Here is a 14,937-nt window from a genome sequence, read left to right on the forward strand (position 1 = left end):
CGGGAGTTAGCCCTTAGGCAGATCTTTGCATTTGCGTGCAGCCCTATATGAGGAATTTCAGAGAACTGGTTTATCATTGGTTGATATACATTCTCTTTATTAGTAAAAGTCAAGATTCACCTGCGCAATGCATGGCAAATTACAAAAAATAGAAATGTATAGAAATATGATTGACAGTTTGAGACAACTATAGATCTAACAGTTTGCATGTAATGACCAATGTAGGGGAGTAACTTTTTACATGTAACAGAATTACGTAATTTAGTTACTAGAGGTCGACCGATGTATCGGTTTTGCCGATTAATCGGCACCGATAGTTGATTGGCGGAGCTATTGACTATCTGCTAAAATCCATGCCGATAGTTTTTCCGGGTCGGGTCCGTTGCTGGAGCGGCTCAGAATTTCCTCATTATACAGCAAAGTTCCTATAGTCTTTGTTATACAGCACGGGAGCAGCCTCTAGTGGCGGAAATCACTGACAGCACGTGCCGTTTGTTTAGACATGTGACACTGTGCGCTGCACAGAGCGGGACACTTCAAAGGCGGATTTAAAACGTTGACAACGAAACGGTGTGTACAGTATACTGTAGTGCATGTTTTCATGTCATTACAAAGTGATGAATTTGTTGACTAGATGCTGCAGTAGTGGAGAAAAGACAGCAGTATACTTTTGCCCGTTTGGTGATCAAATAAAGTCTTGTAGACCGCCGCTTGAACTGAATGCGACGCGTCCAGTGTGTGTGATACCGGATAGCTGCGAGTTCTTCTAGATGGCGCTGCACTTTTACCCATTGTGTGACTAATTATTTTAATATTTAAATTAGATAACCACAAATGTTCTAGAATAGAAGCAGTTAAATTGTGAAAGTACACAATATCCATATGTATGCAGTTTCAATACTGTGTACCTTGTATAGATAGTTAAAGATGGCCATCTTTAGCTTGATTGTTGATGTAATGGTAACACTTTACAATGCGAGTCTATTTGTAACATTAAGACTGATTAAAAAGCTGTAGAATAGAAGTGTTTTTCCTTAGTGTTAACTTCAACATTTACTGATATATTAAAAAAATGTTAGTTGCTTTTGTTAATATTAATGAACAATTAACTAACGATAATGGTCAATATATAATTAATCATAATATTTTTTATTAATTTACAAAGTATGGTTCAGTAGGCTAATTTTTTTTTTTTTTTTTTTTTTTTTTTTTAAATTGTAGAGCACTATTTATTTTCCGTTCAGTATCCATTTTAAAAACTATCGGTCAATTAATCGGTATCGGCCAGTGTGGTCCAACCTAGTTATCGGTATCGGTAAAATCCAATATCGGTCGACCTCTATTAATTACAAAATAAATGTAATTGTAATTAGTTACAGTTACTGAGAAAAATGTGTAAATTAGTTACTATTGAAAATGTTAATGGTTACATCTGAATTTTTTTTTTTTTTTAATGGACTTCTTTGATTGATTGCATTGAATGCTCTAACCCCTTATTTACACTGCACACATCTGCGGCACTTTATGGCTCCCATGAGGTTTTGTTCCATCCTTCACGCGGTGCCAACTTACACCAGAAGTGTTTCAGAAGCGAAGTGACAGGATTCGCGAGACCACGTGATCTGCCTGTTCGACGTTGTTTTTCTTGATTTGTTTGTGTTCTTACATGCTTGACTAAATGTGTCAGGTTTAATTATATTAATTCCACTCATTAGAGGTGCTCCGATCAGGATTTTTGAGGCAGATCACTGATCGGCGATCACAGGAAGCTGTATCTGCCGATCCAATCACCGATACCGATCTTTTTAAAGCCTCCTATTAATCATGTAGAAATATTTACATTATTAAATCCGTTAGCATGAGTGCGGAAAAAATACGCTATGGCAGACGGAGGTATGTGATCGTGACGTTATGTTTTTGCACTTCAAGTGTGCATGAGCGCCCAGTCTCCAGGAGAGCGCATGAGCGTTGAATGGTTAAACACTGGAAAGAATTAAAAAGAAATGCAGTTTACACACTTTAGCAATGATGTGACACTGATTCTATTGTGCAAGTAAGAATTCCTGCATCAACTGTGCAGCTCGCTTCTAGTCAGAGGCGATGTGGTGACTGGAAGTCATTTGCACACTTTTGAGAGTGAGAGAGAGAGAGCGTGGTCATTCACGCATGCTGTTTGTGAAATTACATCTCACATAAGGTTTTCAAATGACTTTATAAGTTATTAAATGAAGAAATATGAATTGTCCCTCACCATAAGCATTATAATTGTTTTACTCGTGCCGAAAAGCGCCTGAGACCGCTGCATGTTGTACCAAAACTCTCACGGCAGGCGCGCCATCAGCTTTAGATCAGTTTATGAGATTGGCCATTTTAGAAACATCCCCAAGGGATTATCGGCCGATAATGATCGGTAGCCGATCAATCGGAGCACCCCTACCACTCATACAACTCCTACAATTAAACTCCATGCCTTGTCCTTTCTGGAATTGTGCTTGTAAAAATGATTTGTGGTGTCATATGACGATGTGTGTTTTTTAGCTTTAAGGATGAACCTCTCGTCATCCTTTTCCTGCCTTCTAGTAAGGATATAGTGATGTGAAATACGATCGGGAATCTCCACAGGGTAAACACTATTTGCTGCTGTTGTTCCTATTTTCCATAATTTGGTTTCTCATTAAAGTCAGCAAACACTGAAATTACATATATGCAAGGACAGAAATTTTGTGACAACTCTCTAAAATTTAGTAACCAAAACGTCTAAACTGGGGTCCTCAAAGAGCGAACCGATTGACGACAACAACAACAGCAGCATTTTACCATTTACCATTTTCCAAGGACCCCCTCATAATTATAACAGTAGTTAAGGCTAAAGTTTAATGAGAGTGGGAGTAATGAACATAATGTGATTGTTTTATTGGTGCAAATGGTCCCCGTTGTAAATGTACTACAGCATAATATAACTAAATTTTCCATATTTTCCTGAAAGCTGCTCCCAGTCAGGAAAAAACAAAAATGAATACATTTAATGGCATTCAAAATTGAACAAAAATAAATGCATATATGTATAAAATAAAAATAAAATGTAGTGCCGTTCATTACAAACATTTATTAGGGGCCAAGCACTGAAAGTGCGATGGCACCTATTGTATCCGTTAGCTTTCTTTTTCTTCCGCTCTGAAAGTCTATGGAAGTTGTGAAATTTGGCACACTGGTTTTGTGTTGTTTTTTTTTTTTTTTTTTTTTTGAGTTTTTTTTTTTTTGTTTTTTTGAGTTTTTTGAATTGAGTCACCAAATGCCTTTGTTTAGCGGTCTCATTTAGTTTGATGACAAAGAGGCTGTGATGTCAAGTTTGCAATGCTAGAACTGATATGTTGCATGTGCGTGAGAGGTGCCGGCGTGAACACATGATTTCCTTATAATATCAGCAAAAAGATGTGATATCTGTCAGATAAGAACAACATATCATTCAAAACAGTCTATTTTTATTTGTGTACCTTCAAAAAAAAAAAAAGTGAAACATTGTGCTTTTGTAAAATAAAGAGAACAAACAAAATGCGCTTGCCATCTTGGTCTCTGTGAAACTCTTCCTGAAACGAAGAAAAACAATACTGTCTACTTGTCACGCAGACATGAGAAATATATTTGTAGAAACCTTGATGTGCCTGCTTTTTAAGTGTTGACATATATTGTTTATTTGACATTTAAATGCATAATAAAAGTCACTTTGGAATATAAATCATAGCGCGTTTCAGAAAATAATAAAACGCGTCTGAAAAATGCAAATTATTTTGCAGACCCCAGTTTGAAAACGCCTGGTTTAAAAAACAGCAGCAAAAGCACAGTGAACAACAAAGTAGATTGATACTTTAGCCATAACACTGCAGAAAAAAATGAAGGCCTATACAGCATCTTTTGAGTCACGTAGCCTTCTCCCATACATGTGTATCTAATAAAAAAATAATAATAAAACATCTGCTTTATCTTGTATCTTGTGTGCTTTATCTTCCCCATAGGATCCAGCAATAAGAAATAAACAGCCAGTCCCAGCTGCCTACAACAGATACGATCAGGAGCGATTCAAAGGAAAAGAAGGTGAGTTGGACTTCACCAGCAGTAGTTTTGACCTTTGAGGGGACCAAATGGTAACTTATTACAATTTAAAAAAAAAAAAAAAAAAAAAAAAAAAAACCTTATTGAGAACTTCTTTGGGGTTTCTGACCCACAGGTTGGGAAGCTGATCTAGGAAATGTAGAAGTCACACTTTTAGAAAAGAAGAACAGCTATTAGAAGAAAATACTTTTCTTTTTAAATTGTAATTTTATTGTTGCAACCCGACTGCCATTGTTGATGACTCTTTGAAGAGGTCAAGTGTATTATCCAATAGGGTCTGGCTGCAGACATCTGCACCTGCACTCTCAGACGCCTGCACTCTCAGACAACTGCACTTCCGGAAGTGACGTCATTTGCAGTCGATTTTATTTTTGCTTTATTTTATTATTATTATTATTATTTTTTTTTTATTGAATCTCTCAACATTTTACAACAGTAGCCAGGTGGTAAAGACAAGAAAAAAGAAACTAAATTACAATATCACTCGCAATCGCCACCTGCACTCTGAGCTACCTGCGACGTCACTTGCAATCCACACAAACGGTGCATGTTGCCAATGGAGACAAGACGCTGTGGTCGTTAAGCGATTAAAACTAATTTAATAGCATAACGTACAGGGTCCTGCAAGTCATCTGTAAGAAATAAAAACATGACCCGCAAATCTGTGGCCACAGAACAGCAGAATATGAACGCAATGCGCAAAGTCTCTCGTTAAGCTTTTTCCTCCCGTAGAAAACCATTAACACTTGATATGGCTTAATGTATTAAGATGCATTAAGTGCCATTAAACGATCAAATTTGTTATATAGTTTATTAATTTAATGTACTTCAAGGCAAGCATATGGCCATGAATGCGCAAACTTTCACTTTTATACTTGCCCAGCAAACGCTTAATGTGGCAAAATGGACCAAGATGATAAAGACCAAATTCAATATAAACCTTACTGTTGTCAAATGATATACCAGCAGATATGAACGCGCCATAAGAAAGGCATGATGTGATATTAAAAGGACCAACTCTGTATAGGCAAGCAGATGAGCCCAGAACGCAGTGCGTTAAATAGACGTTTTCCTCCCATAGAAAATCAATATAAACAAAAGACAATGATATAAAACAGCTGTAGAGATTATTCTTTATGGGAAAATGCGAATTTACGCGGCGTTGCGTTTATTCTGGGCTCACCTGCTTGTGTGTAGTTGTTTTAATAATGAATAGGAGAATATTGGGTTTAGTCTTTATCATCTTAATCCGTTATGCCACATTATGCCACGTTTGGCGAAGGAAAACACTATATAGCCTACATATACATTATATTAATAAACTGTATATCGAATTTGATCTTTTAATTGCATCTTAATACATTGAGCCATATTAAGTGTTAATGTTTGTCTACGGGAGGAAAACGCTTAACAAGAGACTTCATATTCTCTCATTCCTATTCTGCTTCATATTCATATTCGTTCATATTCTGCTGTTCTGTGGCCACGGATTTGCGGGTCTTGTTTTTATCTCCTACAGATGACTTGCAGGACCCTGTATGTTATGCTAAATTAGTTTTAATCGTTTAACCAACACAGCTTCTTGTCTCCACTGGCAACACGCACAATTTGTGTGGATTGCAACTGTCTTCACCACCTGGCTACTGTTGTAAAATGTTGAGAGATTCAATTAAAAAAATAAATAAATAACTAAAATAAAGTAAAAATAAAATCAACTGCAAGTGACGTCACGTCCGGAAGTGCAGTTGTCTGAGAGTGCAGGTGCATGTCTGCAGCCAGACCCTTCTCATGTTATCGGTTTATGAAAAAAGAAAAAAAAAAGATTTTAAGAACTGTTAATGATTTAGAAACTCATCACATGGGTAAATGATTTAGAAATTTTTTTTGTTTGTTTGTTTTTTTACAGAAACGGAGGGTTTCAAAATTGACACGATGGGGACCTATCACGGCATGACGCTGAAGTCTGTGACGGTGAGTTCATATGATTTACGCCCTGTTTGTTTTTGGTATATTTGTGCCATAGAAACAGTCAGCAATGAGACGTCAGTTTGTGAAGCAAACAAACTGGTTTATTCATAGGATTAATTATTCAAATCCTTTGGCAAGTTAATGTCTAGGATTGTCAAAACATGATTGTGTTGATGGCCAAATCTAAGCTTTTCCTGTTTCTTTGTTTGCGTATGAGTTTTGGGTCTCTGGCTTTATTTGAAAATGTTCCCTGGGATGAGTTAGTAACTCTTGAACTGTATGTGCAGTGTATGACACATTGTTAACTGTCTGGTTTGTTTTGTCTCTTAGTTAAAATTGCAACTTGGTCCATAGTGCTCTAGCAGATGTTTCACGGTTGCATACGTTGTAATTCACTTCATTCTTGGACTAATTTATATCAAAGCAGTTGAAGGTCAAAGTTTTGTTTAATCCTTACTCCTGTCATACACCAGTGAATGATGAATATTGTTTGAGCTTAGTAGGGATGTGAGTCAATTATTATTTATTTTGCCACGTTTATGTTTTGCTTTATATTTTTACAAAGGCTATGCTTGATTGCTGTCATATGAATGTTATATTTGCATGTTTGTTTTAATGTCATTTACGGCCGGTTCAGAGAAATGTGCACTTGCACGATCACCAAAATGAGGGATTTTTTTTTTTTTTTTGGGACTTAAGTCAAATAAAATTGAAAAGTTGTGTTTCACGATTAAGCTTTGGATATAGGCTTGTTATACTACCTGTTATAAGGGACAATATTGGTATGAAATTTTATACAATACTTATTTTATTTAATGAATAAAACTTACTTGACAAGAACACTATATCACTATACAAAATGTATAGTTCCTGCTAAACATCAAGCTTTTCTTGCTTTTTTTTTTATTTTTTTTTCTTCTAACATGGAGAAACACTTTTAAAGGAGAACTCCACTTCCAGAACAACAGTTCACAAATAATTTACTCACCTTCTTGTCATCCAAGATGTTCATGTGTTTCTGTCTTCAGTTGTGAAGAAATTGTTTTTTGAGGAAATTTTTTTTTTTTAGCATTTTTCTCCATATAATGGACTTCATTGGTGCCCCGATTTTAAACTTCCAAAATGTAGTTTAAATGCAGCTTCAAAGGGCTCTAAATGAACCCAGCCGAGGAAGAAAGGTCTTATCTAGCGACACAATCAGTCATTGTTTTCGAAAAATAAAAATCGGTATACTTTTTAAGCACAAAAGCTTGTGTAGCACAGGTTCTGGGATGCGCATCCATGGGTCGTTCTTGAGCGATTCGCTCATTTTGAATGAATCTTTAATGTGACTCAGGAAAAACGAATCTTCTCAGGGAGGGATTTGTTCAGTCGCACAAAAATCCTGAAATGCTTTCCTCAAAAAAACATAATTTCTTCATGAATGAAATAGGGATGTAACAGTATGAAAATGTCTGATCATGATTATAGTGACCAAAATGATCACGGTTATCAGTATTATCACGGTATTGTTAAAATGTACTGAAAATGTTCAAAATATACTGACACACAAATCACTTCACCAAGTTTTATATTTAAAATCAACAATCAACAAATAAAACAACTTTTTATTTGCATAATCACTAAAACAACAGCAGTAGCCTACCAATGATGTCCGGATTTTAAATGACAACATGATTGACAATAGTTTAACTAATGTTCAATTATCGAATGTAACTTTTCAAATAAACCTGTGAAAAAGTTTCATAAAAAGATAAACCTCACATTTCAGCCTTTAAATAAAGAATAGGGTTAAGTCAAAATGATAATTGATTTAATAAATTATTATATTCCATAACAAATCTAGATAACTGGTCTGGCTTGTTTAAATGTGTAGAATCCACTTAAGCTTGTTTTTCATCAACTGGTCAAAATATAGGCTACAGCAAGGGCATGACAATTCGGTCTGTTTTTGGCCAGACAAAAACAGCACACAAACTGAATGTAAATGACACTAGATGGCACTTAAGGAAAAGCTGAGTTACAGCTGTTTCCGTGAACTCCGTGGATAAAGCAGCATTGCGTCATGAACACTACTGTAGATATTACATGGAGCGAAGGTGAAAAAATGCCATCGAATCTTTTCTGAAGACAATCAGAACCTTCAGAGGTACATTCACATAATTCATTAATTCATATATTCAATATAATTCCCGATTTATGTTTCTGCCGGTGGGTGCCCAACCCCAAATTGCGAAGTGAAACACATAGGCTGCAAATACATTAGTTACCAAATAATACACATGTTCTTTCTTTGAGGGTTGCGCTTCACTAAATAAAATGATTTAATAAATACCTGTTTAAAATAAACACTTATTCGCGCGCACACAGGACAATGTTTGAGGGCGCACACTTAATATCTGAGGAAGCGCAAAGCCATGATCACTATTTTTATGGGAGAGGAAGCCTGCTGCAAGTCGAGTGGATTCCTGCTGCCACCCTCCCATACAATAATGCACTCTTGACATTTACCATTAAAATAACGCCAGAAACGGCTTCAAATGAACTATGAAAACGAGAATGAAGTCATAAGTTGCAATGTATTTTTTTTTTTTTTTTATTGCTTAAAATGAACGGAGACTATCTCGTGTTTTTCCGTGGGGATTGGCGCCTATGCCCTTAGCACCCTTTAAAACATCCGCCATCTTTCCACACAAAACTGTGCGCACAAGTGAGACTGTTACTTAAAACTGTGCTTTATGCTGTACAGTATTTATTTATCATTAGTTGTTCAAATCACGGTAATCAAATACTGTTTTAATGATGATTAAAATACGAAACAGTAATACTAACCGTGGGGAATTTTATCATGATTTATTGTCAAACCGGTAGTCGTTACATCCCTAGACTGAAGACAGAAAGACATGAGCATCTTGGATGACAAGGGGGTGAGTAAATTATTTGTAAATTGTTGTTCTGGAAGTGGAGTTCTCCTTTAAATTTACTTAAGTAAAGTAAAAATACTTCACTACTGTCGGCCTCTGTGAATAAAAGTTAATGTAAAACTCATGAATGATGCACTCGCCTGTCGATCTCTAAATTTGCGTAAAAGATCAAACGCTTGGCAAGATTTGATGTATTGCCTGTGTACGATTTATAGCAGCGCTTGCATGCAGGTCAGTTCGTTCACCTTTATCATCTGTTTTGTTTTCAAAATAATACCATATTTCACTTCTGCTGTTGTCTTTATTTATTAGTTTCGGGCGCGTTGATGGATTTCATCCGTTTGATGATCCATTGTATTGTTCTGTTGTCACATTTACCGATTTCGCAGCAATTTGGGAAGTATTGCCGCCTACAGGTGAACTTTGGAACAGCAGCGCATGAAATACCAGACTGTGCAAAATGATGATATCGAACTGTTTGTAATATAATAATATAATATAATAATATACTATAATATATATTTTCCAGTACCGGCATACTGCGCATCCCTACTTGAAGACCTTTATCTGTTTATTTACAATCCTATAAGATTAATCCAAAAATATTTAAACCACAACTGAATAGGGCTGTCAAACGGTACCAGGTTCGGTATTTTCGGTTCAGAAATTATAAAAACGTCTATTTCCCGCTCACATTTGAGCGCTGTTGAGCCGATTTTTAAACATCGCTGATTGGCCATAGTGTTCATGCGCTCAACAGACATGACTGTGATTGGCTCCGATGATAAGCGCTTCACGCTCCTCACCGAGCGCTCACAAATAAGCACAATGGGAGCATTTGAAAGCCACGTGTGTCAGCGGATCCCTAATACATCTGCACGCTTCCGTTGTGCTTATTTGTGAGCGCTCGGTTCGACAGCGCTCAAATGTGAGTGAGAAATGGACGGTACCGTTTGACAGCCCTACAACTGAATACTTTATACAAATTTAATTAGTCAGGCTTGTGAAGGTCATTAAGTAATTACAGTAATGATGAAATGGTAATCAGAAAACATAGGTAGGGTTGTCCAGAACCCTTAGAACACACTTTAATCGGTTACATTTGACAGAGTCTCCCAAAAAACGTAAAAAGTTTGTCTCCAAAGCAGATGAAATCTGTTCATTGAACTTTCTACCCTGACATTTGGCAGGGATTGTGCTTGTTGCTCTGCAGGTGCTGCCAGTACTGAATCAGCTCATTGGGGTGAAGCCCATGAGAGGTGATCAGGTTCCTGTACCTACAGCTGGAGTAGGGCACTCGCCAGTGATTGAACAGCAGGTTATTTGGTGGCGGAGCTGGCTCTATCTTTAATTTAGCTAGACATAAACCCACGTAAACATCTTCTAAATGCAGTCTGGGTATGGTCAGAGATACCACATATATTCTTTGAGCCACATCACCTGAGAAGACGTATCCAGTCCCAGAACAAAAGGTGGGGTATCGCCTGCCAGGGTACACTTCTGGGGGCATATACCATTTACTCTCTTTGTTTCGGTTTGGGGAGTAGCCTGACATGTGAAGTCCTGTGAAATACTTCTGTGTGAGTTCCCCTTTGGGCTTTAAAAGTTTTTCTATGAGGTGTTCGGTGTTGACAAACATGTCACTGTCTGTCTTCATAACGTATTTGGCCTCGGGACAATACTTTGTGATCCAGTACATCCCCATCAGCGTTTTCAGGGTGAGGTTGTTGTAAACATCCCTGTAATCTTGCTGGATGATATCATGATAGCGATGACTTTCTTCTTCTATTGTGTGCTGCAGTTCGCTGCCATTTCTTTGGGTGTCTCGATTTACACCTAGGAGAAAAAGCCGGACGAAACCCAAACCCCCAGCCACATTGTCATTAGCCCACGTTTTCCTGATGGCGTCCCTGGCGTCCGTTTTTTTGGGCTCAACTGCAATCAAAAGCACTAAGAAAGGAGCTCGCAGCAGACATGCGTGCGGCTCGTTACGGATGTACTTGTAAGGCTCGTCTTTAAGTATCTTCGCCACTGTCATCTCTTCGTTCGAACTGATGTTCAAGAAGTTTTCCAACTCCTGCTGCAAAATTGCATCATCTTCATTTGAGGTTCCTGGTGTAGGGGACTCTTTGAGCTCCTTCAACTTGATTAGATTCATCAAGGTGAAGTTGGAGATGGTTTTCATGGTTTGGGACTCTTGAGCAGCAGACATCTCCTGGCTGTTTTGACTGGGCCAGTGACCGTGAAAAACGAAGCCTCCCGCAAACACGAGCGCAATGAGGAAAAGGATGACGCTGCAGTATCTGTGCCTGTGCCTCCACCTCCATCGCATGATCTCTTTGAGTTCGTTGGATTTGCCAAGCCTTTTGGAGTAAACGTCGAGCCCAGATATGTGAAAACCTGCAAATAAAAAAATGGAGCATTTATCATTGGCATATTCTCAAACTGTCTAATTCTAACGTTTGTTCATTTCGGTTTAAAATCACGAGACTTCTAAAAAATAAAATCATGGCAAAACATTAAATTTGAATTAATCGATAAAATTGGAAAGCATGTATGCAGCGCTTATGTTTATTCAGTGAAATCATAGCCTTTTGCATTAATCCGTACCATGTAAGGTATTTAAGACTTTTTATAGCCTTAAATTTGGCACCAACTCTGAGTTGACCGAGAACGTTTATATCCAGCTTTGTGATATATACCAGGTTGAACTTGTTTGGTCTTGTCAGCTCTAAACCTATTTTGAAACTCAGTTTGTTGAGCTAGCTTCATGCAACATGCCACAGACTAACCACATTTGGACTCATCTCATGTTGTTGGCATCTGTCAAGCTTCAAATAAAAATATAAAGCTAATGAGACAACACTAAGTTCTTACAAAATAGGAATAACCAAATGAAAATCCATAAGTTAGAGAATACTTTCATTCATTCGGCTGTTAATAGCATAAAATCTTAATGGCCCACTATTACATAAATGGATTTATTCGTACACCTTGATAAACCGAGTAGGCGTTTCCAGAGGTTGCACATGTCTGCTCTGGACCACGCTGGCAAAAACTGATTTATCAAACAGTAAAGCTGTTTCAATCTGTCATTTTGACTAATATGTCTATATCTTGTGTGCACAAGTCTTAACAAAAAGAGTCTCTTAACAGAAAGCCTTTGTACGTATGGAGAACCGAGTATTTTGAGGAACAAGGTATTCTTGTTTCATTTTGTGAAATTCTAATTGGGGTGCACAGACTATGGTGCAGTGCTACTTTTACTTACGAAGAAACCTGAAATGTCAGAGGTCGTTAAATGTCTGAAATAATATTTAACTTGCATGTCCCAAAAATATTGGAAAAACATGTTAAATGCTGATTAGGATATAATTAAATAAAATTATTTTAATTTGAATTGAACAGGAATGTATAGTATAATATGTCTATAAAAACATTTTTTGTTGTGGCCTCAATACGAAAACAACACCTGACACATGATCAGCAGCACCTGCAGCTCAAGGATGATGATTTTTATTTACTTTTCCTAACACGTTGTATTTAGTGGAATGAAAATTAGTAGACAATAGGGCTGGGCGATATGGCCAAAAAAATTATCACAGTAACATTTTTCACATCGGTTGATAATTATCATATTAAATTTCAAATATGTATTTCTCTCAAGTTTAAAGGCAGTTGTTTTTTTTTTTTTGTTTTTTTTTACTTCAAAGTGAAAGTTGTAGAAACCAGGTAATTGTGGCTTTAAACTACTCTTTATTGTCAGAGCATGACAAACACTTCTCGCTTTTGGGTACTTCAAACTTTTCAAGCCCTATGCTTAAATAAATATCTTAATAGAATAATTTTTTTTTAGTTTATTATGAGAATTTTCTTAATTTCTTATGAGAAATTTCATTTCTTTATGATGAGTGACATTTGACTAGCTTGAGTTGACAGTAGTAGCTTGAGTTAGGATGCAGATGTAAATTTGTTCATTATCAAAAACAGTAACAACCTAATTTTTCTGTTGTGAAATTTAATTACTCTCTGTTTGAGTTATAATTTTGAGAGATCATAATAACCATAGTTAAATCCACACACACCTCAATGTACCATGGTAAAAATATAACTGTGGTTTCTATGTATTTGTATGAAAAACAGTAGTCTAAATACATTTAGTATAAATGCTAGAGCTTAATCACAAAAAGAGATTGAGCCGAGTGGATAAATGGTTTGTGCGGAGCAGTTCAAATGAGTAACTCGTTCCACTTTGAACTCTTATGGTTTTATTGAGGAAAACAATATCAAGATTATTTTATCGCCTAGCCCTATTTGTTAGTATGTGGTTTTGTACACCAGAAAGCAGTTTTGTGTTATCAGTGTACAGAAACAACAGCTTTGCACCTCTTTGAGCTGATAGTATATTCAAGTGGTTTACTTTGCAGAAGCGTCAGTTCTGGAAAATGTTGCATGTTAGAGTTTAAACACAACAACAGAAAGGCCCTTGAGCTGCAACGTGATAACTTTATACTTGAATTGAAGTTGGACTCTGACTTCTTGTAACATGCAAAAAAAAAAAAAAATCTGTTTAACACAAGTCCACATGCACCACTTATGTTCTATTTTATTTTTATTTTTTTTACTTTTCCTTTGCAAGTCGGTGTTTTTTTTTTGATACCATCATGTACTGCTTAACGATCAGTACATCGAAGTTTACATAATAAAATTAAGATATTCAGAAAGATCACCTTTTCTATTTCATGTCAGTTTGGGAATGAATGACATGAGTGTAAATTAATACAGAATATATATTTTTGGATGAAATATTTTAATTTTAATCTGTGATGCCCAATAGCGAGAGATTTTGCTCGGCAGGAAAACAATGCAGGATCTTATTGTTAATATCAGTAAATTTCCATTTGCATGTCAACTCAAAAGCAAACCTTTAATGTTATAGGGGAAAAAAATAATTTTGTTTAATGTTAAATTAATGGTGTTTTTCTGAAATGTTGTTGTTGTGTTTTTTTTTTTGTTTTTTTGTTTTTGTTTTTTTTTTTTGTCCTTAAAGTCCCCCTTTATTACCAGCTGTAAACATGGCCATAAGTGACTGGTGTCTCCTGTTTCTAGTGAATACCACAGCCTTTGTGTTGTCACTAGCTAATAGTAAGTACTTCCTTAGGGACCGATGTAAATTTTAATGTTTAAAACGTAAAAAAAAAAAAAAAATATTTATTTCTAAAGTCAGGAATGCTGGGGGGGAATAAAACATGTCAGCTAGAAATGTGCAGATGCCTGGTTTGACGTACCTTTCGCTTGGACCGCGTGAGCCGGCTGCTGTTCGTTAGTCCTGTTGTAGATAGATGCTGTGTGTTTTGCTGTTGTGTCTTTTTATAGCCCCTGCCATTCTAGTCTGTTCCTCCTCCTGTGTTTTGCCACTCCTTTGCTTCTCTTTGATTTGCAGAATCTGTATTTCCTGCAGCACAGATGATCTCTCACAGTTTGGCCATGGCTTTAGGCATTTCCCCATGCACAATTTAAATTCCTAAGATGGTTACCAGCCTGTCTGTTATCAAACACGGACTCAGACGTGATGCAATGTGGAGCTAGGAAAAACGGTGCAGTCCTACTCCTCGAATATTTTCAGTCTCTTTGCACGTACAGCGATGATGCTGTGCGGCTACCTCTTTTGTGCTCTGCTGTTCTGATCATTAGAAAAAAAGGAGCTGGGGGAAGGGAGGTGAAAATGTGCAAGCGCACGGCTCTGTCAACATCCTTAAACACACTCATCCCTTTATGCATGTGACCCGCTTTACCGAGGACTCTCCTTTCAGATGGTTAAAGACAAGCTTCCACCCGCTGATTATTATGCTGATGACACACTTCCTGCAAGAAGATTCCTGGTCATTTTAAATCAGTTTATATTGCAACACTTCCTTTTAGGCAGGCATTAGTG

The 14,937-nt window shown here is 36.8% G+C and overlaps 2 protein-coding genes across 2 annotated transcripts in view; one reads left to right on the forward strand and one right to left on the reverse strand.

Moving 5' to 3' along the window:
- The window catches only part of cdc73 (cell division cycle 73, Paf1/RNA polymerase II complex component, homolog (S. cerevisiae)), a 46,084-nt gene that overhangs the window by 7,117 nt on the left and 24,030 nt on the right, over window positions 1-14,937 (forward strand). Inside the window, exons 9-10 of the mRNA XM_051135987.1 lie at window positions 4,014-4,092; window positions 6,017-6,081. Coding sequence (XP_050991944.1) covers window positions 4,014-4,092; window positions 6,017-6,081 — 144 coding nt within the window. The remainder of the gene's footprint in view (window positions 1-4,013; window positions 4,093-6,016; window positions 6,082-14,937) is intronic.
- Window positions 8,577-14,787, reverse strand: LOC127181330 (beta-1,3-galactosyltransferase 2). Its single transcript, XM_051136012.1, has 2 exons — window positions 14,291-14,787; window positions 8,577-11,402 (listed from the first exon to the last, which is right to left on the reverse strand). Exon 2 carries the CDS (start codon window positions 11,332-11,334, stop codon window positions 10,174-10,176), a length of 1,161 nt encoding a protein of 386 aa, XP_050991969.1. The 5' UTR covers window positions 11,335-11,402; window positions 14,291-14,787; the 3' UTR covers window positions 8,577-10,173.

This window comes from Labeo rohita, chromosome 2 (genome assembly GCF_022985175.1).
Source record: "Labeo rohita strain BAU-BD-2019 chromosome 2, IGBB_LRoh.1.0, whole genome shotgun sequence".
Classification (NCBI taxonomy): domain Eukaryota; kingdom Metazoa; phylum Chordata; class Actinopteri; order Cypriniformes; family Cyprinidae; genus Labeo; species Labeo rohita.

Bases quoted from the DNA above. Each gene is read 5' to 3' on its own strand.
- LOC127181330 (XM_051136012.1), bottom strand. From the start codon at position 11,334: ATGCGATGGAGGTGGAGGCACAGGCACAGATACTGCAGCGTCATCCTT.